The sequence below is a fragment of the Pelobates fuscus genome, chromosome 7, assembly GCF_036172605.1.
Source record: "Pelobates fuscus isolate aPelFus1 chromosome 7, aPelFus1.pri, whole genome shotgun sequence".
NCBI lineage: Eukaryota > Metazoa > Chordata > Amphibia > Anura > Pelobatidae > Pelobates > Pelobates fuscus.
The window spans coordinates 44,570,534-44,594,737 of record NC_086323.1 but is presented as its reverse complement, the minus strand read 5'-3'; the positions used below and the strand labels follow the sequence as shown (position 1 = coordinate 44,594,737).

Here is a 24,204-nt window from a genome sequence, read left to right as displayed (position 1 = left end):
AGAAGAGGATAAAGGTCTAGCTGACTGCCTCAATTAATATTTTTGTTCGGTATTTACAGATGAAAATGAAGGAAAGGGACCTCAGTTAAGAAAAAGAATAAATGAGTCATTTATTACACGTGAGTTTACAGAGGAAGAGGTTCTATTTCAACTGTCAAAAGTAAAGACAAATAAGTCAATGGGACCTGATGGAATACACCCAAAGCTATTAAAAGAGCTTAGTGGTGTACTAGCAAAACCATTAACAGATTTATTTAACCAATCATTGATAACAGGAGTAGTCCCAGAAGATTGGAAGTTAGCGAATGTTGTGCCCATTCACAAGAAAGGTAATAGGGAGGAGTCGGGCAACTATAGGCCAGTAAGCCTTACTTCAGTAGTGGGGAAAGTGATGGAAACCATGTTAAAGGATAGGATTGTTGAACATCTAAAAACACATGGATTTCAAGATCAGAGACAACATGGGTTTACTTCAGGGAGATCATGCCAAACTAATCTTATGGATACTTTTGATTGGGTAACTAAAATTATAGATCAGGGTGGTGCAGTAGACATTGCTTACCTAGATTTCAGTAAGGCTTTTGACACTGTTGCACATAGAAGGCTTATCAGTAAACTGCAATCTTTGAGTTTGGATTCCAATATTGTTGAATGGGTAAGGCAGTGGCTGAGTGACAGGCAACAGAGGGTTGTAGTCAATGGAGTATATTCGAAGCTTGGGCTTGTCACCAGTGGGGTACCTCAGGGATCTGTACTTGGACCCATTCTCTTTAATATTTTTATTAGTGATATTGCAGAAGGTCTTGATGGTAAGGTATGTTTTTTTGCTGATGATACTAAGATATGTAACAGGGTTGATGTTCCAGGAGGGATAAGCCAAATGGCTAATGATTTAGGTAAACTAGAAAAATTGTCAGAGTTGTGGCAACTGACATTTAATGTGGATAAGTGCAAGATAATGCATCTTGGACGTAAAAACCCAAGGACAGAGTACAGAATATTTGATAGAGTCCTAACCTCAACATCTGAGGAAAGGGATTTAGGGGTGATTATTTCTGATGACTTAAAGGTAGGCAGACAATGTAATAGAGCAGCAGGAAATGCTAGCAGAATGCTTGGTTGTATAGGGAGAGGCATTAGCAGTAGAAATATGGAAATGCTCATGCCATTGTACAGAACACTGGTGAGACCTCACTTTATAGTATTGTACGCAGTACTGGAGACCGTATCTTCAGAAGGATATTGATACCTTAGAGAGAGTTCAGAGAAGGGCTACTAAACTGGTTCATGGATTGCAGGATAAAACTTACCAGGAAAGGTTAAAGGATCTTAACATGTATAGCTTGGAGGAAAGACGAGACAGGGGGGATATGATAGAAACATTTAAATACATAAAGGGAATCAACACAGTAAAGGAGGAGACTATATTTAAAAGAAGAAAAACTACCGTATATACTCGAGTATAAGCCGACCCGAATATAAGCAGAGGCCCCTAATTTTACCCCAAAAAACTGGGAAAACTTATTGACTCGAGTATAAGACTAGGGTGGGAAATGCAGCAGCTGCTGGTAAATTTCTAAATAAAATTAGATCCTTAAAAAAATTATATTAATTGAATATTTATTTACAGTGTGTGTATATAATGAATGCAGTGTGTGTGTATGAGAATGCAGTGTGTCTATGAGTGCAGTGTGTATATGAATGCAGTGTGTGTGTATGAGAATGCAGTGTGTCTATGAGTGCAGTGTGTATATGAGTGCAGTGTGTGTGTATGAGAATGCTGTGTGTATGAGTGCAGTGTGTGTGTATGAGAATGCTGTGTATGAGTGCAGTGTGTGTATGAGTGCAGTGTGTGTATGAGTGCAGTGTGTGTGTATGAGTGCAGTGTGTGTGTATGAGTGCAGTGTGTGTGTATGAGTGCAGTGTGTGTGTATGAATGCTGTGTGTGTGTATGAATGCTGTGTGTGTGTATGAATGCTGTGTGTGTGTATGAATGCTGTGTGTGTGTATGAGAATGCTGTGTGTATGAGTGCAGTGTGCGTGTGTATGAGTGCAGTGTGCGTGTATGAATGCAGTGTGTGTAATGCAGAGTGTGATGCAGAGCCTTGGTGGGGGGTGGGCATTTTTATTTTTTAATTATTATTTTAATATTTTTTTTGTTTCATTACATTTTTTTATTTTATTTTATTATAATTTTTTATTTAATTATTATTTTAATTTTATTTTTTTTATTATTATTGCTATATATACATTTTTTCGTCCCCCCTCCCTGCTTGCTAGCTGGCCAGGGAGGGGGGCTCTCCTTCCCTGGTGGTCCAGTGGATGGGCTGTGTAGGAGGGGGCTGTGGGGGCTGCAGAGAGATGTTACTTACCTTTCCTGCAGCTCCTGTCAGCTCTCTCCTCCTCCGCCGGTCCGTTCAGCACCTCGGTCAGCTCCCAGTGTAAATCTCGCGAGAGCCGCGGCTCTCGCAAGATTTACACTGTGAGTTGACAGAAGAGCTGAACGGACCGGCGGAGGAGGAGATAGCTGCAGGAGAGGTAAGTAACATCTCTCTGCAGCCCCCACAGCCCCCAGTCTGTATTATGGCAATGCAAATTGCCATAATACAGACAATTGACTCGAGTATAAGCCGAGTTGGGGTTTTTCAGCACAAAAAATGTGCTGAAAAACTCGGCTTATACTCGAGTATATACGGTACCACAGCAAGAGGACATAGTCTTAAATTAGAGGGACAAAGGTTTAAAAATAATATCAGGAAGTATTACTTTACTGAGAGGGTAGTGGATGTAAAGGGTAGTAAAGGAGTTTAAGTATGCGTGGGATAGGCACAAGGCTATCCTAACTATAAGATAAGGACAGGGACTAATGAAAGTATTTAGAAAATTAGGCAGACTAGATGGGCCGAATGGTTCTTATCTGCCATCACATTCTATGTTTCTATGTTTATGGTACACGCATCTCAACCTTCAGGATGGCCTGAATTCGGCATGTGCAGTTTTTGTGACGTGCAGCGTCACAGTCAAAAGTTAGGAAAACTAATGGCGCTAAGGCTGTTATCCATTTGGGGATGTCCATTTTTTTTTTCTTGTCTCACTGTGAAGCACAACCCCAGAGGGAGACCACAGGGCAGGTCTCCCATCTTAGCACTCTTTTCATGTACAGGTGATATTTAAAAAAATTTGAATATCGTGCAAAAGTTAATTTATTTCAGTAATGCAACGTAAAAGGGGAAACTAATATACGGCTAGAATACTGCACCTTTTCACAATATTCTAATACAACAGATTGTGGATTTGGGGTTTTCATGAGCTGTAAGCCATAATCATCGCACTTATGACAAATCACGTCTTGAACTATCTTGCTTTGCATGCAATGCGTCTATCTCATATTTTAGTTTCCCTTTTTACGTTGCATTACTGAAATAAATGAACTTTTGCACGATATTCTAATTTTTTGAGTATCACCTGTTGGTTTATTTACCAAAGTGAGGGTTATTTACTAACTCTAAATAGGACACACCATGACCAAGAAAGCTTATTGCATTTACTATTGTACAAGGAAGTCTTCCGTCTGTCTTTGTTCTGGTTGTACATAATTACAACTATTTGCAAATCACTCCAAAGCAGATCCGCCATGCGGGTATATGCGCTTGGGGTTAGTGCCCTATATGTTCATTACCATCACTGTCCATAAGTTACATCTGGTGTTTTATGTATATTTACTATTGTGTATATTTTTTGTTACATGTACAACGGTTATGAAATACAATATTTGATGTTAAAGGGACACTATAGTCACCAAAACAACTACAAATAATAAACTATAATCCCATGCCAATAAGGATGTGCCTAGTGACCCATAGTACACAAACAGAGCACTTGGACTAGTTAAAAGGTTTCACTTGTAAAAACTCTCCAACTCTCTTATTTTGTCCTAAATGCTGAATTTTCATTGTCTATTTACCGCGTGTGACATTTTGGTGAATAAAACAGTTTTTCAAGAATGCACACGGGGATTAGTTTCCATTTTAGTGATATTACTTCGATGTCCTGTCTCCATTTTTTTTTTCTTTTTGTTATTTGTATTAATATTATTGCCGCTTGCGTATAAGTAAAGGGGGAATTAGTCTGTCATCTACTTAAGGAATATAAAATGGATCTTGCACTTGCGTTGTTAAGTGCCAGCTGTGAACAATTCTCCTTGATGAAAAGCTAATGAATTTTAAAAGAACCACTTTTGTGCGAACAAAGGGAAAAAGTAACATTTTTCAAACCCAAACTAGTAAAACAGCACGCCATTAATGTGCTAACAAATATACTTAAAAATGTATTTGCACCAGGTTTTTAATAGTTGGATCAAGCAGTAAGTGTTACAGAACATGTTTGGATAATAAAAGAAAATACTTAAAATATTCCCTGTGGATTCAAAAGCAACTCACCATGGTGAAATTATAAACAAAGTCCCTTATAAAGGGACTTTCTTCATGTCTATAGTGAAGTGTCTCAAACCCTCTTAACCAGGGGTGTCACACTCGTCAACTAAGGAGACAAAATATTAAAATAAAGTGTGAATGGGGAGCAGAATGTAACATCCTCGTACACTATATAGTGAAAAGTATGTGGACAACAACTATATGAGCTTGTTGGACATAAGTATGAAGTTACTCCCTCTCTTCTGCGATTAGTTTCTCCTCCGTCTATGGAGATTTCATGGCTAAGTGGATACATTATCTGAGGAATTTGGAGACCAAGGCAACACCTTTTTCATGTTCCTTAAACCATTCCAATTTTTGCAGTGTGACAGGGTGCATTATCATGCTGAAAGAGGCCATCAGGGAATACCATTGCCATGAAGGGTTGGTTGTACATGGTCTACTGTAATCTCTAGGTTGCTGGTATGTGGCAAAGTAACATCCACATGAATGCCAGGACCCAAGGTTTCCTAGCAGAACCCGGTCACTGATGCTAGAATTTTACCTGAATAGAAGGTATGTAAAGTAAACTCCCTCGACCAATCAGGAGAAGGCAAAATGTCTGAAAGGAAGCCGTCAGCAATTAAGACGGTGGAAGTGTTCGTACATCTGTCTGAGTGAACTCCAAAACAGGAATCTATACCCGCCATAGTGAGAAGCCACTTAATCCAACGAGCAATTGTGGGGCACAAAACAGGTATGTGAAGACAAAAATAATAAAATAAAAAATTGGGCCTGGAGAGATGTCGTACAAGAAATGTATTGTTGAATGCAACAAACTATACAGAGAACTAAGTGGAAGTAGCTTTTGTGCGCCGAATAATTGAGAAACGTACTCCCTCGGGTGTAAAGACAATAGCGTAAATGTCAAAAGCTTGAATGTCAGGTACCCTCTGAAAATAAATTAAACAAAGAAGTAGGGGCAATTTGACTGATAGCTGATGTAGGAAAGGGTTCAGCGTTGGAAAGCCATGTCTCCAAAAAGTAAAAACTTGTGCAGCATTACAAAATCAGGTATATTTAGGAACAGGAGGACTAGCAAGACAAATGCTGCGTACGAGTCTGCAGATGGATCAATGTCTGCCCACAGAGGAATCCTCAACAGGAACATGTGCTGCAGAAAAAGTGTAACAAATCCCATTAAGAGACCTGTAAGACACTAATCGAAAAGTGGCAATAAAAAAAATTCAAAATGTTAATTAGAGACGTTGAAAAGGGATCAATATCCCTTTCCACACACCAGCTATCCAAGATGCACTGCACAGAGAGATAGGAACGTCTTGTCCCGGGAGACCATGAATCCCATAAGAGCTCTTGAGCAGTATCAGAATGTCCTGAGACATTCCAGGATACCCTGAAACAATCCAGGCCATGAGAGGAAGGTAGCTTTGAGGGCGAGTGGGTGAAAGTTCCATGTTGAATCCCTGAAAAGATTGTAGGTTAGAGGCAATAGTGGGGTAATTCACTGACATCTCTAGGAGATTGGGAAACCATGGCTGGGCTCTCTTCAGAAAAGTTACAAGTGTTATCTTGACTTAAATAGTTTTGAGATGATGAAGAGTGCGAGGAATCATGGCACGGTGGAAAAGTGTAAACTCTGGTCATTGGCCACAATTGAAGGAAGGTGTCAACTGCAAGACAGATGGGATCCGTCAAACAGCTGAAGAATGCGAAGGTCTAAGATGTGTGGTCCTCGAAATATGTGAGGATTCACTTGCCAATCCCTGGATTCTCTCCGCTGGCAAGAAAACCAGTCTGCGACAAGATTGTCTGAACCAGGAAGATAGTCTGGTCAAACAAAAAGGTTCTTGTCCAGGCAAAACTGATGTAGTTCTCTCGGGAAAACAGAGTAGTTTTGCGCAGGATACTCTAAGGAGATGTAAACAGCGGACCACCGAAATGTTGTCTTCTGTAGTACCAATGAACAGTTGTAAGTCTCTTTGGCGAAACTGTGGATCATAGAAGAACCTGCAATCAGTTCCCGGTAGAGAGGTCAGAGCATATTGCGCCCCTGTTGAGGCTGGCGTTTAACTCCAGTATGAAATGCAGTTGAGAAGCAAAAATAGCATTCCCATTCCAGATGTCCATAGGAGTAAACAAACAGTATATACTTGAAGTATATGAAAAGAAAGCGCTAATGAATGAAGCACACAAGTGAAAATAAGAATAACCTTCAATACAATACAGGATAAAATAAAAAAAATAGCGAAAACAAACTAAAATAGAGAAGAAAAACTGACTGCATATGGTGTAATATAGTAAGGAAGCATCGGACTCACAAAAAAATAATATATACAGGCCTGTCTCCCCAAAGGGGTATATTCCATGTTCAATAAAAGAGAGGTAAAATCAGGTATATATCCACCAAAAGTGGATCTCACGAAAGAACCAGTTACAACTGGAATCAAAGGTAAAAAAATAATCAGAAATAAAAACAATGAAAGCGTGTAGTGTACAAAGTAGAGTGTAATAAACCTAGGCGTTTCGTTCGGGTTGGGACATCTTCGGGGATATGGGACACCGTTACTTGATCCGGTTTATAATGAGCTTCTGATTGTGTTAGTGAAACCATCTGGTGGTTCACCTATCTAAGAATAAGAGTGGCGTCACCCTGTAAATTATACTAAAGGAAAGAGGGACTTACCCTCAGTATTTGGCGAAGACAAAACCCCCAAACTGTTATTACAGGATAGAAGCTAATGTAGGTGAAGAGCCAACATATAGTAGTTGCCTGGAAAAAGTACTTGCTCTAAAAGCGAAAAAAAAACAATCCTCTGAACGAGCCAGAAACTGTATGCTGATGAGCTTGGAACAGTGTTTCGCTTGAGTGGCAGAACTGAAAAGCGTGGAAATCCAACAAGTGTCAAAATTTTCTGCACTAAAATGGCCACCAGCACTGACAAGAGAGGCAGAGACTGCGCGTCAATCGTATGACTTGTGTGAAGCTATTAAGGGGAAAACTGCTGCGAGTGCCATGCCACGGCCACCGGCGTAGTTAGATCGGACAGAAGAAGCTGTAAAACTAAACCTGGGGCGAACCCGGAGAAGAATAAAAATAAAAATAAATATGAAAGGGGTTACATGAATAACCGCTCAAATAAAAAAGTTTTGCAAAATTAAAATATATTTAAAACAATAGAAGTAATATATATAATAAACTAGGTCTGTAATTGGAAAAGACTTACCTTGGAGGCAAGCAGCAAAGAAAGAGGAGTTACATAGAAACATAGAAACATAGAATGTGACGGCAAATAAGAACCATTCGGCCCATCTAGTCTGCCCAGTTTTCTAAATACTTTCATTAGTCCCTGGCCTTATCTTATAGTTAGGATAGCCTTATGCCTATCCCACGCATGCTTAAACTCCTTTACTGTGTTAACCTCTACCACTTCAGATGGAAGGCTATTCCATGCATCCACTACCCTCTCAGTAAAGTAATACTTCCTGGTATTATTTTTAAACCTTTGCCCCTCTAATTTAAGACTATGTCCTCTTGTTGTGGTTCTTTTAAATTTAGTCTCCTCCTTTACTGTGTTGATTCCCTTTATGTATTTAAATGTTTCTATCATATCCCCCCTGTCTAGTCTTTCCTCCAAGCTATACATGTTAAGATCCTTTAACCTTTCCTGGTAAGTTATATCCTGCAATCCATGAACCAGTTTAGTAGCCCTTCTTTGAACTCTCTCTAAGGTATCAATATCCTTCTGAAGATATGGTCTCCAGTACTGTGTACAGTACTCCAAGTGAGGTCTCACCAGTGTTCTGTACAATGGCATGAGCACTTCCCTCTTTCTACTGCTAATACCTCTCCCTATACAACCAAGCATTCTGCTAGCATTTCCTGCTGCTCTATTACATTGTCTGCCTACCTTTAAGTCATCAGAAATAATCACCCCTAAATCCCTTTCCTCGGATGTTGAGGTTAGGAGTCTATCAAATATTCTGTACTCTGCCCTTGGGTTTTTACGTCCAAGATGCATTATCTTGCACTTATCCACATTAAATGTCAGTTGCCACAACTCTGACCATTTTTCTAGTTTACCTAAATCATTTGCCATTTGGCTTATCCCTCCTGGAACATCAACCCTGTTACATATCTTAGTATCATCCGCAAAAAGACACACCTTACCATCAAGACCTTCTGCAATATCACTAATAAAAAATATTAAAGAGAATGGGTCCAAGTACAGATCCCTGAGGTACCCCACTGGTGACAAGCCCAAGCTTCGAATATACTCCATTGACTACAACCCTCTGTTGCCTGTCACTCAGCCACTGCCTTACCCATTCAACAATATTGGAATCCAAACTCAAAGATTGCAGTTTACTGATAAGCCTTCTATGTGCAACAGTGTCAAAAGCCTTACTGAAATCTAGGTAAGCAATGTCTACTGCACCACCCTGATCTATAATTTTAGTTACCCAATCAAAAAAATCAATAAGATTAGTTTGGCATGATCTCCCTGAAGTAAACCCATGTTGTCTCTGATCTTGAAATCCATGTGTTTTTAGATGTTCAACAATCCTATCCTTTAACATGGTTTCCATCACTTTCCCCACTACTGAAGCAAGGCTTACTGGCCTATAGTTGCCCGACTCCTCCCTATTACCTTTCTTGTGAATGGGCACAACATTCGCTAACTTCCAATCTTCTGGGACTACTCCTGTTAACAATGATTGGTTACATAAATCTGTTAATGGTTTTGCTAGTACACCACTGAGCTATTTTAATAGCTTTGGGTGTATTCCATCAGGTCCCATTGACTTATTTGTCTTTACTTTTGACAGTTGAAATAGAACCTCTTCCTCTGTAAACTCACGTGTAATAAATGACTAATTTATCCTTTTTCTTAACTGAGGTCCCTTTCCTTCATTTTCATCTGTAAATACCGATTATAACTACTTATCATGTGTGTGTAACATTTGTATGCTGAAAGAAAAGAATATTGCTTTTTCAAATGTACTTCTTACTAATTAACTTCTTTCCCCTGTCACTTCTACTGTTTGTCTTCCTTAATCTGAGCTATTCCTTCTAGTTATTTTAGTGTTTACAAGACTATACACCAGCAATTTATTTTTATATTGACTAGAAAGTACTTTACTCATTTTTGTGTAGTTTAATCCCGTTTCCTTTATGTTGTGAAGTCATAGGTTTCTCACCTTTCTATTTGTCAAATTGGTCATATTGCCAGTTCTTGTATGTTTTGCCCACCTATTGTACCGCACTGCAAAATATGTTTGCGCTTTATAATAAACAATAATATTAATGTAGTATGTATTGTTAACAGGCCCACTATAAAGATTTTATCATGATGTAAGTAAAAATGCTCCAGTGGTTTTTAAAGAAATCATGTAGTATGTGCGCCAGATTCATTTAAGCCCAGAATTGGAATTTCCATTAATCCTCTGAATTTAAAGCAGAAAAAAATTATAAAGCTTCAAAATATTGGTTGGGGTTACTTTAAATACTATCTCATACACAAGAAAACCTAGTTTGCAGCAAGCTGTATATTATCTACCTGGAACAAACGATGGAAGCAATTATTTATTTTGACAGCGGCATGACAAAACGCATAGCTCTGTGTGCTTTGAATGTTCCTTACTCGTTAAATCTCCCCTTCATTGTAATTCCCTCTCAAAGATAAAACTGACTTAGGTTATAGGGGAATATCCTTTTAGGTTCTCCTGCTTCAAAGACGCAGCCAGCACAGTTTATCCCCCAAAGAGCCGCAAACCAAATACAGATATATCGTTTAAAATAGAAGTAGGATTAAAGAACCCAATGTGCAGAGTTGCACTTTTCCAGATTGTCCATATCTTTTTATTTTTGTTACCTTTTCAGCTGATTGAAGAGTATAAGGATATTATGCTTCCCAAGGAAGATCCACGTTATCAGCTTGTCCAGAAAATTGTAGACCATCTTATCGCTTGCAACGGTGACCTACCAGAGGTGTCGAAGATGGAGTGGGTCGTTCACGTTGTAGAGAAGTCAGAAATAAATGCTGCTGTGATGCAGGTAAGAAAAAATATGAATATATTATTAAGGTAGGTGGTTGGAGTTTATTATACAGAAAATGCAACTCAGTGCTTTCATGTGTTTATGTATATATGTGTATGTGAGTTTGTTTGTGTTCGTACAGCCTTGTATAAACCATTTTGCACTCACTATCCTTTATAGAATCAGAGTCAGATTTTTAATATATACAAATAAGGTCCAAAATCTTTAGACCTTTTTTTCCCCTTTTGTGTGTCTATTTCCGATCGGTCAATAGTTTATTGCACACCGGCTTAATGACCACTGTTTTCTCAGATTGCTCTTTGGACCTACAGTTTATTGCTGTAAGAATTTTTTTATTTTTTTTTATACAATGTTGCATACATTTTAACTGTGATGTTTGAACACCACAACCAGCTTTTATCAACGTTGATAAAGGTTCGTTTTGGACACAAAACTTTTCTGTCTTTTTTGTTCCTTGTTTTTTTTTTTTTTATATAATATAGATGTTTCACACAAACTCTCTTGTTATTGTTTGAAGGTTCTGTTGGTGACCAGTAATCTTTAACTGCGGTTGGAATACCACAGTTATAGAGCACAGAGGGATTTAGTAATTTTAATGTGACTAAATAGCTCCTGCTGGTCTGTTGCTAGAAGTTGCCAAGATGCAAGAAGTTGTGGACCAAGAGATGCTAAAGGGCTTTGGGTTATGTACCCATTGTTCAAAGACCCACTTCTGGTTGATCATAAAAAAAGAAAGCATTTATAATGTTATTTTATAAAGGTCTGTGTTTTTATAAGATATGTTCATATGGATTGGTCATTATATTAGGAGATGTAACTGATGGTCTTCTCAGATGTGTTGTCCACTGTCCAAGTTCCTGTTAGCTGTGTTGACAGTAACACAGTAATTTCACCATATGGGTATATTTGTAGCGTGTTTCTTCTGTTTTACCTTACAGAATGGGCAGATCTTTGTATTCACCGGCATGCTCAATGCTGTGGCAGATACACACCAACTCTCCTTTATTCTGGCACATGAATTGGCTCATGCTGTTCTTGACCATACAGTAAGTTTAAATGTTATTAACCCCGTGAACCAAATATTACACATACCGCTTACTCATATTACTATATTGTAGTTATACTAAAGTTAAAAGCCTGGAATATATTCTATTCTGCAATGTATGTGTACTAAGATCTCATTTACATTATGTGAATTTAGGATGGGTGCAATACCAAAATTCCTAGGGTGCAACTAGGCATTAAAGATTGTGGGTTATATATGAAATGAATATTCAATACATTGTTAAATACAGATCTGCACACACCATTGAAGCCACAAGACTTGCTTTTCCAACAGAGATGTTACTGCTGCAAAGGATTCTGGGTGGACATGTGCAGATTAGTTCAACAAAGAATACGTTTTTGCCTCATTATTCCATTTTTAACATGGATTCCTTTGTTTATGTTTGCTGTATACAACGGCTTTGAAACACAGCTCAGCAAGAGATGCAAAACCAGTGAACCACTCGTGGACAGCTGTTTCATTGTTAATGCAACTCATCAGCATGAGGTTGGTTACCTCTGAGACATGCAATAAATAAGCTCATATAAAGAAACGCTGTAATATGAGATAAACCAATACTCTTCGCTTGCGTCGCAACTCTACATTTTATTATAAGAAGTGTTTATATATGATAGAGAAATTGCCGACATTTCCTCCCCTCTTCTGGGTCTCCAGTTCATGCATTGACCCTGGCTATAAAAATCTAATTGGATCATTTTATTGCAATAATCTATTTTCATGCTGTCCATTCCAGGCAAGTGGTGAATGATGAAACCGCTGTGAGATCAATAATTGTGCCTTCCCTACTCTCAACAGAATACCTCTCTATGATTGTGGACATTGCATGTTACAGCAGCTTTAAATGATCTGGGAATACGCTCAGGGTGGTGACTGAACCTTAATGTGCATGAAATTATACTCTTTGCTTCACATGGGATTTATGTGGCTGCTTGATGCTGATCTATTTAAAGTCCTGAAATTGCATACCTGTACTTAAAGGGACACTCCAGGCACCCAGATTACTTCTCCCCATTGGAGTGGTCTGGGTGCCAACTCCCACTACTCCTAACCCTGCAAGTGTAATTATTGCAGTTTTCTATAAACTGCAATAATTACCTTGCAGGGTTAACTCCACCTATAGTGGCTGTCTATTTGACAGCCACTAGAGGTCACTTCCTCCTTCATAGCACAGATTATCTGTGCTAGAGCATCGCTGGACGTCCTCACGCTGTGTGAAGACCTCCCGCGTCGCTCATTTCCCCATAGGAAAGCATTGAAATTATTTTTCAATGCTTTCCTATGGGGCACGGTAATACGCAATAGGTCTACCTGGCCGGTGGGCGGGATCAGTCTCACCCACCGGCCGACGGAATCAGTAGGAGGAGCGGCGCGGAGGAGGAGACAGCGACGAGGGACATTGTCGCTGCCTCAGGTAAGTGACTGAAGGTGTTTTCACCCCTTCAGTAACCGGGGATTGGGGGGTGGGAGGGAGAGGGAACCTGCAGTGCCAGGAAAACTGATTGTTTTCCTGGCACTGGAGATTCCTTTTAAGAACCGAACAGAAAGTGTTGGGTTACTCAAAACCAGGGGTGGCCAAATGCTATGCCACACTAAAGGCTGGCAAAGCATCATGGGTGTTGTAATTTTGCAACAACTTAAAGTAACACTGTAGGCACCCACACCTCTGCAGCTCATTGAAGTTGCCTGTGTGCAAACTCCCATCACCCTTAATCCTGAGCATGTAATTATTGCAGTTTTTATCAACTGCAATAATTACCTGCTAGGGTTAAGTCCTCCTCTAGTGGCTGTCTGGTAGGGACTTCCAGGTTCTAATATGACTTTTGGTCGTCTAAACGACGCTGGACTTCCTCATGTTATGCATAAGGACTTCCAGCGTCACCAGAATCCCCACAGGAAAGCATTGATTAATGCTTTCCTATGGGAAGATCCTAATGCCAGTGTGGCCAGTGCTGCGCATGCGCATTAGGTCTTCCCTGCTGGCCTTACCCCTTCTGCACCACAGGAGTGGTGGGGGGAGGGAAGCCTTGACAAAGAGGGAAGCTATAGTGCCGGGAAAACAAGTTCGTTTTCCTGACACTATAGTGCTTCTGCTAGGAAAAATTCTGACCCTAATGTAATGTGTGCAGTGTGGTATTCAGATGGAATAAATATGATAAAAGCTCTTGTAGCTTGAACCCAAAAAAGGACCAATGGCATGTTAAAAAAAAAACAACCCAAGACAAGTTTCGTTGGGATTTAACCGCTAAATTAGGAAGTCTAAAGCCCTGCCAAGGAGTTCGCAAATTTCAGGCCTCAATTAGCAACATGGGAAAATAGTTAGGTTGTAGAGTTTTTCTGTTTAACCCGTTTGATGTAATATTTGCATTTCCTTTGTCAATGCTCCACAATTCTCACTTTAGTTGATAAACCCCAATGTAGTAAGTAGGAATATTGACAGCTGTGGAACACTTCCATCAATTGTATAAAACGACATCTGGTTTATACAATTCAGTAAGGCCCGTATCTCGGAAATAAAGTTGCCTGGCTCTTGTTCCTATGTTAACATATTTTATTGCTGCACCAGCCAGAACTGAATGACTGCACACGCTGTTGGGTTCAGCCTACCAGAGCTTATTACTACCTTACACACTAGAAAGGTGAATTGTGCTGGCATTCTTTAAATCATCGGCTGTATATCAGTATCAAGTTCACAGTTCTGCTGGCTGCAGTGGTCTCTGAGTGGTATATATTTGTCTAAGGCTTTAATAGCCAACAAGATGGTGCGTCAGCGATAAAGAAAAGATTGGGGAGCTTTCAAAGCTTCATTGATTCCTCTCCCAGCAATCCACAAATGCTTTGTTCTGTTTAAAGGGCTCCAAACACTGTGCAAAAAAACAATATTGTATGTATCATAATATTGTATGTATGTATGAATATAACCATGCTTTGCACAGTAAGGCATTTCTGTGCCTGTTTTGAATTCTAATTTAAACGCACACACACACGTAACTCAATATTTCGATCTTTAAAACCCAACATTGTTCTTCTGAGCAGACCATATATTAAATGTAACCTTTTGTTAAATTAATATTTCTGATCTGTTGCTTTTGTCTGAAAGGCAGGTTTTAAAATTAGCCCTTATTTGACTAATTTACAAAACAAGATAATCATCCGTTGCCCTGAGTTTTTTTTTTAACAAATGTATTTGTGCACACACTACACGTTTGTAATTATTATATAGTAATGGTGAGAGCTTTCTTTTATTTGTTTTAGGCCGAGATGGGTAGTGTGACCCACTTTTTGGACTTCCTGCTTCTCATTTCTCTTGCCCTGATCTGGGCTCTTTGTCCAATGGACAGCCTGGCAATTGTTGGTCAATGGATTCACTCCAAATTAAAAGAGGTAAGAATACATACAAGCAGCTGCTGATCTCCTTCCCCTCTTTTCCTGATCTAGGAATTTATTTGGTTAGGATATGATTGAAAGAAAACACCAGATAGCAGTTGGATCCCTTTTTAATGCTTTATGGAGATAGCACATAAAAAAACTACAAAGGCAAATGTAAGAGACACACGCGTTCTGCACTTTTCCTCTCTTTGCAGCAAACCTGCAGCTTCCTCCGTGACATTGGTTAATCCTGGCCATTTCTATTGATTTTAAGAGGATCACTGTGCATATCTGATTAATTTGTGATCAGTAGAGGTTTATGGGACACACAGTTCCATTAGTATTTTCCATCATGCAAAGATGTATTATTGCCCGAGATGTTTCTCAATGTTTATTAAAGCGAACTGCAGAATCTCAGTCATTGGTTCGATTCCTCGCTTGGTCATCTCAGCATTTCATCTTTCAGAGATCAATAAAATGAGTACCATGAAGTTGGGTAATAACTCACCAGGATGTATTGAAAACTAGCTATTTGGCAAAAGTATCTTTCCTGGCCAAATACTTTATTGTAAAAGGGCTTCATCAACCCTTTCTTGTATGATATAGAATAATGACCTATCGGTATTATTCTGCATGGCCCTCAAGATAAACGCTAATCCAGGGCCAGGACATCAAGGGAGCCACGCCGGGGTCCAATCAAAGTCTTCTCCCAGCGAAACCTATGACTGGAAAATGTAAAGGGCTCAGAGGGCATTTCCAGGAAACCGAGTTCTGGGCTGCCAATGTCACAGGTGCTGGGGGTAGTTCCCGAATATTTTTTTAAAATCTCCTGCACTAAATCCATATGATTTACATATTGTGCTTATTGTGAAGCCATGCACCTGCAATAAACAAAATAGACTTATCTGCGTCAGTAGGGAATAGGCAGAAGTAAATGTTTCACAGCTCATTAAACAGAATGTGCTGTCCACGTCCTAACTTTATTTAAAAAATAAAAAAAAGGTTATGCTAAAAGTCTAAACTGTCTGCGGTTATTGATTAGTGTTCCGATATTGTATCCAGAACCCAGGTAGATAGGTGGGACTGCAGCTAGGCAGCGATTTGACAATATAAAAATATTATAGTTTGATCCATATTTAGCCACTGCAGTGGGGTTATGGTTATGCTCATATAATCTACTGAGACGAAAGTGTGTTTTAAAGTCAAAATGACTCCCCAAAAAAGGTCAGCCTAAGGTATTATTTCCAGTAAGGTGACATTTGGAAATACTAAGGAAATAATTGGCAATTATTGCTATCCACACCTTGGCATTCATTTAAGTGAGTGGGACGAACCCAGGGTTTCACACTATCAACACTGTGTTCCGTTGCATGGCAACTGTGAAACAAAGTACTTGCACGTACGGATGCCCTTTGTAAAACTATTATTGACTGCTTGCGTGTAAAACGTCAATAATGCTTCACATAAATATGACATCGCTTTACTGGTAGATCTGGTTGGGTCACTGTGAAAAATGTCAAGGCTGGATAACAATCTAGTTTTATCTGCTGAGGCAGTGCTAAATACACTAAATGTTATGTAAACTCATGAAGGTTTTTGTTTTTTTGGGGCTTTTGTGTGTGTATTTTCTGCAGTTATCGGTTCCGATAAGTACTAGAAGATAGTCATTTTTCATCAGTGTCCATTATTTTACATTTACCTAAGGTTAATTCTCTCAGTATCAAGAATTACCCATTGGCATATGAATTGTTAGTTTTAACTTGGTTGAGAAGAAAGATTAGAAAAGTTGTTCATGCTACATTGAAGGTAAATTAGAGGGGAAATTATGACATTATTTATATATGTGTATATATATATATATACCGTATATACTCGAGTATAAGCCGACCCGAATATAAGCCAAGGCCCCTAATTTTACCCCAAAAAACTGGGAAAACTTATTGACTCGAGTATAAGACTAGGGTGGGAAATGCAGCAGCTACTGGTAAATTTCTAAATAAAATTAGATCCTAAAAAAAATTATATTAATTGAATATTTATTTACAGTGTGTGTATATAATGAATGCAGTGTGTGTGTGTGTGAGTGCAGTGTGTGTGTGTGTGAGTGCAGTGTGTGTGTGTATGAGTGCAGTGTGTGTATATGAATGAAGTGTGAGTGTGTGTGATGCAGTGTGTGTATATGAATGAAGTGTGAGTGTGTGTGATGCAGTGTGTGTTTGTGTATGTGTTGGTGGGGGTGGGCATTTAATATATTATTATTATTATTTTTTTTTATATATATTATTATTATTTTTTTTAATTATTATTTATTATTTAATTATTATTAATTTTTTTTTTAAATTATATATTTTTTTCGTCCCCCCTCCCTGCTTGATACATAGCAGGGAGGGGGGCTCCTTCCCTGGTGGTCCAGTGTCATTGGTAGTTCAGTGGGGGGGAGAGGGGTGCTGGCAGAGCTGTACTTACCTTTCCTGCAGCTCCTGTCAGCTCTCTCCTCCTCCGCGCGGTCTCTGCACCTCCCTCTGTCAGCTCCCAGTGTAAGTCTCGCGAGAGCCGCGGTTCTCGCGAGATTTACACTGGGAGCTGACCGAGGTGCTGAACGGACGGCGCGGAGGAGGAGAGAGCTGACAGGAGCTGCAGGAAAGGTAAGTACAGCTCTGCCAGCCCCCAGTCTGTATTATGGCAATGCAAATTGCCATAATACAGACTATGACTCGAGTATAAGCCGAGTTGGGGTTTTTCAGCACAAAAAATGTGCTGAAAAACTCGGCTTATACTCGAGTATATACGATTATATATATATATATATATGCCAAAATACCATAGTATTACAGTATGCAAAGAAACCTTTTTTTATTGGACAAACAGGTGAGTGGGTTGTCATAAATAGCAGAAGATGTGACTGAAAGTAAAAGGTGCTGGTTGGCTGAGAATAGCCAGAGAAGAGTCAATAAGCTAGTTAAAAAGAAAAAAATACCCCCAAAATAACCAGCAGAGCTGGGCATGCAAGTATATAGCTGCATATATGTATGTATATAAATTGATCCAATTAAGGTAAAGCGAGAATATTGAAAAAGAACTATATAACACATTAAGATGTGTGTTTATAAAAAGTTTTGGTAGTGTGTGAGAAAGCCACAGTCTACGCTTAATGTCCTTCATTTCTGGTGTGGAAATATGTGATAGTTTTCATCTCAAATGTCTTTAGTTCATTCTTCAGTCTTTGAAATTCCGTTTAAGAACTTTAATCCTGAGGTTTTGGATGGAGTGACCAGTCTGGTTGAAGTGATGACCAACAGGGGTACAATATCCATTTTCTGGTGGTTCTTGATTGGGTGTCTGTTTATTCATTTTGAGATGCAGCTTAAGGACAGTTATTCTAATGTAGCAACCTTTGTCACACACTGTACACTGTATCATGTACACCACATATACAGATGTGCACGGATATGATCCCTTAGAGCAGTGTTTCCCAACCCAGTCCTCAAGGCACACCTACCAGTCCAGGATTTAAGGATTACCCAGTTTTGTCTAAGGTGTTTTTTCTTTTTTTTCTAAAAACACCTTAGACAAAACTGGGTAATCCTTAAATCCTGGACTGGTAGGTGTGCCTTGAGGACTGGGTTGGGAAACACTGCCTTAGAGGATCACTACAAACATGTATTCCTGACCCTAAAGTGTTAAAACCACCATCTAGCCATCCTGAGCCCCTCATGCCTCCCTAAATATACAAATCTTACTGTATTCGAGCCTGAAGCTGTAACTCTGCATGCTGTTAGACTCAGAAAAAAAACAAGCAGTCTGCTGACATCATCAGAAGTGGTAGCCTGATCCAATCACAATGCTTCCCCATAGGAAGACTGACAAAGAGGGCAGATCAGGGGCAGAGCCAGCATGATTCAAACACAGCCCTGGCCAATCAGCATCTACTCATAGAGATGAATTGAATCAATTAATCTCTATGAGGAAAGTTCAGTGTCTGCATGCAGAGGGAGGAGATACTGAATGTTTAGATGCATTTTAGGCAGCCATGACCCAGGAAGGATCTCTAACAGACATCTGAAGAGTGGCCACTGAAGTTATCACTAGGCTGTAATGTAAACACTTCCTTTTTGTCTGAAAATACAGTGTTTACAGCAAAAAGGTAATGATTCTACTCAGCAGAGCAAATTCAATAAGCTGTAGTTGTTCTGGTGACTATAGTGTCCCTTTAATGTTGTATGATTTGTTACTGTGTCTGGCTGTGTAATAGCCACATATACGTTGACACAGTTTGCAAAGTGATTTGTTGCATTTTACAATGCAATTCTGTGTGAGCTCCTGTTCTGTGGTCAATTTGCTGCAGACCAATCTCTCTCAGGTTAGGCGGTTGTTTGAATGCTAGTATGGGGGGCTTAGGGAATATTTTTTTGAGTGTGGGGTCCTCTGAAATGAATGGTTGTAGCTCTTTAATAATTTTACATACTCCTTCTAGAGTTGGGTTGTAAGTAACTAGTGGAGGGACACAAGGATTCTGGTTTTGTTTTCCTTTTCTTTGTATTGTAGGAGTCTTTCCCGTGGTGTTTTTAGGGTAGGTTTTATTTTTTTAGATACTGTCCTTTCCTTGTTGACCTTTTGCCTAAATGACTCTGACAGTGTACTCAGGTGCTGATTTCTGTATTTTGTGTCAAAGCAAATGTGGTGATATCTGATTGCCTGGCTGTAGATGATACCATGTTTGGTGTGATTGGGATGGAAGCTGGAATTGTGGAGGTAGCTGTACCTGCCTGTGGGTTTTATGTAAACAGACGAATGAAGAATGCCATTGGTGGCAGTCCAAGAAACTCACACTGTGATTTGAAAAGTTAATTTTAAGGTTTATTGACGGGTGGAATGAATTGAATAATTTATAAAACTTTCTTCTCCTTCTGTCCATATTAGAAAAATATCATCGATGTAACGATAACATGGATATAGTTTGTGGGGCTGTGTACATAAAAATCTGTTTTCTAAGTCCGAAATGAAAAGGTTAGTGTATTGGTGTGACATTTTTGTGCCCATCGCTGTCCCTGTCATTTGTAGGTAGTTATTGTTATTAAAACTGAAATAGTTGTGTGTGTGAGTATGAATTCTATAAGCTGGGCAATAATTTCACTATCATATTTGTGTGTTGGTTTGTGGGATGAGAGAAATTGAATGCAGGCCTCAATGTCATCCTTATGTAGGATATTGCTGTATAAGGATTCCACATACTCTGTTACTAGTATAGTGTTTTCAGGTAGTTCATTTATCTGGTTAAAGGATCGCTATAGGGTCAGGAACACAAACATGTATTCCTGACCCAATAGTGTTAACACCACTATCTATCCCCCCTGGGCCCCTCATGCCTCCATAAATATAGTAAAAATCTTACTGTATTCAAGCCTGAAGCTGTAAATCTGCATGCTGTTAGATTCAGAAAAACAAGCAGTCTGCTGACATGTGGTAGCTTAATCCAATCACAGTGCTTCCCCATAGGATTGGCTGAGACTGACAAAGAGGCAGATCAGGGGCAGAGCCAGCATGATTCAAACACAGCCCTGGCCAATCAGCATCTCCTCATAGAGATTAATTGAATCAATAAATCTCTATGAGGAAAGTTCAGTGTCTGCATGCAGAGGGAGGAGATACTCAATCACAGGATGCTGTGCACAGTGCTGCCCTGTGCTCTGCTGACAGCAGATCTGAGTGGATAGAGGCATATTATGCCTCCATCTACTCCGAAGTCCCTCTGGTTCACTCTGAGTGACTGCAACTGGAGGTGTTCCTAGCTTTCAATGTAAACACTGTATTTTCTCAGAAAATATAGTGTTTACATGAGAATGGCTGCAGGGAGCTATAGCTCTCACCTGAACAACCACATTAAGCTGAAGTTGTTCAGGTGACTATAGTGTCCCTTTAAGTTTGAGGAAGTCTGTAGTGTCCTGTATCTACACTACTATATATATATATATATATATATATATATGGAAGGCAGGGCCTGAAGTTGTGGGAGGGGCTTGGTTCCCCTTCTTAAGGAGATCCAGCCCTTCACTCACTACCGTCTCAGGTCTAGAGATTTGCATAACCGAACTTCCGGTCCGTGCAAATCTCCTTTTTCGCAGGCTGAATCTCGTGGATATACTTACCTGTTCCTACTACTCCGGTTCAGCTCGCACAGTGGTCCTAACTTCCCGGTGTATCCGCATATCGGCTTATCTGCATAAGCGCCCGGTGACCAGTGCCGTTTCTGACAACAAACCGTAAGTCACGGCTGCCGTCGTGCGGCAGTCGCGGTCGCTCCGCGTCATCTTGGGATAACCCTATAGAATACGGAGCTCATCCATTTCGTCACAATTTTGATTATTTTGGCTGCCGGTCGGGATAGCACGTACGCTGGGCAAAGTTACGAACTATTTCTCTGCATGATTTCGTTTAAATCATATCTCGATCATACGTACATGTATCCTGGCTAAAGGAATGTTCATTTGTGATGCCAATACACTCGTTATTCATTCATTAAACGGCCCATTAAAACTTTCATTGTTGGGTTTAGGTGGGTTAGGTCGGCCCCTTGTGGTCCTACTAATTATGACATATTGTGCAAATTTAAAGCATATTTTTGTTACATATAGTATTAAGTATTTAATGCAGATATGGTTACTGCCCTCTGCACCTGAATTCAGACCAATTACATGTAGGTCTGGCATGATACATTCCGTATTCTAGATACTGCATAGCAATCAATATGATGTAATTTTTTTTTTTTTTTATGTTGCACATTAAATTTCTAAAACACGTTCAGTTACACATATCATTTTATCATGTTATAAGCTAGCCACTTGAGGTTTTGCATAGCCGGTGGACTTACGTGTAACTTCTGCATTTATAGGCTAGGCCATCCGTGCAACCTTTGGGTTTTTGGTTCCAGTTTCCTATTTAGGATAAATCTACCTGGTAGGTATCTTGGGTATAGGAGGGAATTTAGAGGTACATATCGATAAACCACTAAATAGTTATTAAATTAAATTAAATTAAATTAAATTTTAAACTCACTATTAATCTTGTAGGACCTACAGATCACCTGTATAACCTTATCCGGCTAAATACTTGGCTCAACAGGTATGTCCTTTTTCCACACGATTCCCGTCCCCTTCTATTTTCATAAGCTAGTTATATACTGGCATTAAAGCATAGAAGCCTCTAGGTACGTTCTTCCTGGCCTTTTACGCCTTACGTTAGTGGTCCCGCGAGGCCAACACCCATCCTAAAAACGGAGGTACGACATCCCCTCGGTCCAAATCATAGTTAGCCGCCTCGCATGGTTGCATAGAGAGGGCCTCACCTGTCACTCCCATTCTGTCTTTTTTCTGGTTATTGTCACAGATGGGCCAACTCCCCACCATAATGTCAATGGCCTCATACCCCAATCGGGCCAATTCATAGGTAGAGCCTCTCACAGCCGCTTGGCAACTAGCAGGGCCTCACCTGTCACCTATCGTCTTAATTGTTTCGCCGCTTGGCACTAGTTAAAGCAGCCAGTGAAATTTTGACCTGGGTAAAACTTCTAATTTATTTTATAGCATGTCACAATTACCAGAAGGCGGGGAAGAACTGTCTATACCTAGCACACCGGCTAGATCAGTCACTCCATCTCAAGGAGGCGACAATGCAAGCCCTTCATCTCTCCGCTCCTGGACTGTTCCTAGGATCACCGCCGAATTGAGAAAAATGAATATTCCATTCCCAGCTACGGCTAGGAAAGCCGAATTGTATAGACTTTTGAACACGCAAACTGATAATACAGGGGCTGATGAAGGGTCTAGTAGCGGTCAGTCTTCTGATCTGCAAGCGGTATTATCCTCGGTCTTGACCTCTTTAGGTCGTATTACCAATAAAATGGACACAGATAGCCGACAGCAGTCGCAAACGGCTCTGGGAAATAGTGACTCGGCGGTTGTCCCCAGCCCTTCTCCAGGTAATGTTCCAACGGGTACTAGAGATCCTCATATTATTAACCCGGCACACTTGGTGCCTGCTAATTTGAGAAAGGACATCTTGGAGGGGAAGGATGTAAATTTGGTTTCACTACTCATTGCCTCCCAAGATGTCCTGGAAAATAAGACATATGCTTATGGTGACATATCAGTGGTACTTAAATCTAGGGACCCCAGACTGAATCGTAAGCTGTCAATCCCTGAATTTGTCTTGGCTTTTGGGACCCACAGGGATGTAGTATGCTTAGTGCATCCCCATAGGAGGGAGGAATTGGATCTGTACCTACACAAGCTGGTGGATTTGGGGCACAAGTACGGTGGTACGGCTTTTTACGACTACCACCGTGCTTTCGCCACAAAGGCGTCGGCGGCTCTATCCCAGTTTAGTTATCAAGTAGACTGGAGTGTGCTGGATACGGAGCTCTTTTGTCGACACTTTGCGGGCCTCAAGACACCAGCTTGTGCCATTTGTGCTTCCAATTCGCACACAGCAAATCTATGTCCCAATATCCCAGAGGTAAATACTTTCTAACCCCCTCCCAATATGACACCGGCCGGGAGACCAGCCAAGGTCATTAAAGATAAATTGGGCCGCGATATTATATTTCTGGGGAAGTCGCAGGTTTGCAACAATTTTAATACAGGCACTTGCGGGTTCAGTGCCTGTAGGCTGCTTCCTGTTTGTTCCTTATGTTTCTGGGCTCACTCTAAAGCAATGTGCCCAAATAAATTATACCCCAAGCAGTACTTATCGTCTATTGATATCTCACTGCTGAGAGAGTTATTATGTGATCACCTATCTCAACACTTAGTGGAATTTTTGGTGTCAGGTTTCACGTCAGGATTTCACACAGGTATTATCCACATGCCTACTGGGGTCTTAGAATGCAAGAACTTGCAAACAGCCATAGCGGATCCTGACGCTATTGACCGACTTATACAGAAAGAGATTGACCAAGGGTTTGTAATTGGCCCTTTTGATTCTCCACCTTTTGCTGTATGGAGAACTAACCCCATAGGTCTGGTCACGGGTAAATCCTCAAACAAGCAAAGGTTGATTCTTGACCTTTCTGCTCCCCATGCATCATCTACACCAAGTCTAAACTCATTTATTCCGTCAGAAGAGTTTTCGCTGCAATACGCAACTATAGATAATGCCATCACGGCCATCCTCTCAGCAGGAGTGGGCGCTTGGCTTAGTAAGACGGACATAGTAAATGCATTTAAGCTACTCCCTATTCATCCATCCCTGTGGCATTTACATGGTGTTAAATGGCAAGAGTTATA

At 40.1% G+C, this 24,204-nt stretch overlaps 1 protein-coding gene across 1 annotated transcript in view; it reads left to right on the top strand.

Moving 5' to 3' along the window:
- OMA1 (OMA1 zinc metallopeptidase) overlaps window positions 1-24,204 on the top strand; it is a 92,854-nt gene that overhangs the window by 12,274 nt on the left and 56,376 nt on the right. The window contains exons 4-6 of the mRNA XM_063427231.1: window positions 10,315-10,488; window positions 11,430-11,537; window positions 14,810-14,938. Coding sequence (XP_063283301.1) covers window positions 10,315-10,488; window positions 11,430-11,537; window positions 14,810-14,938 — 411 coding nt within the window. The remainder of the gene's footprint in view (window positions 1-10,314; window positions 10,489-11,429; window positions 11,538-14,809; window positions 14,939-24,204) is intronic.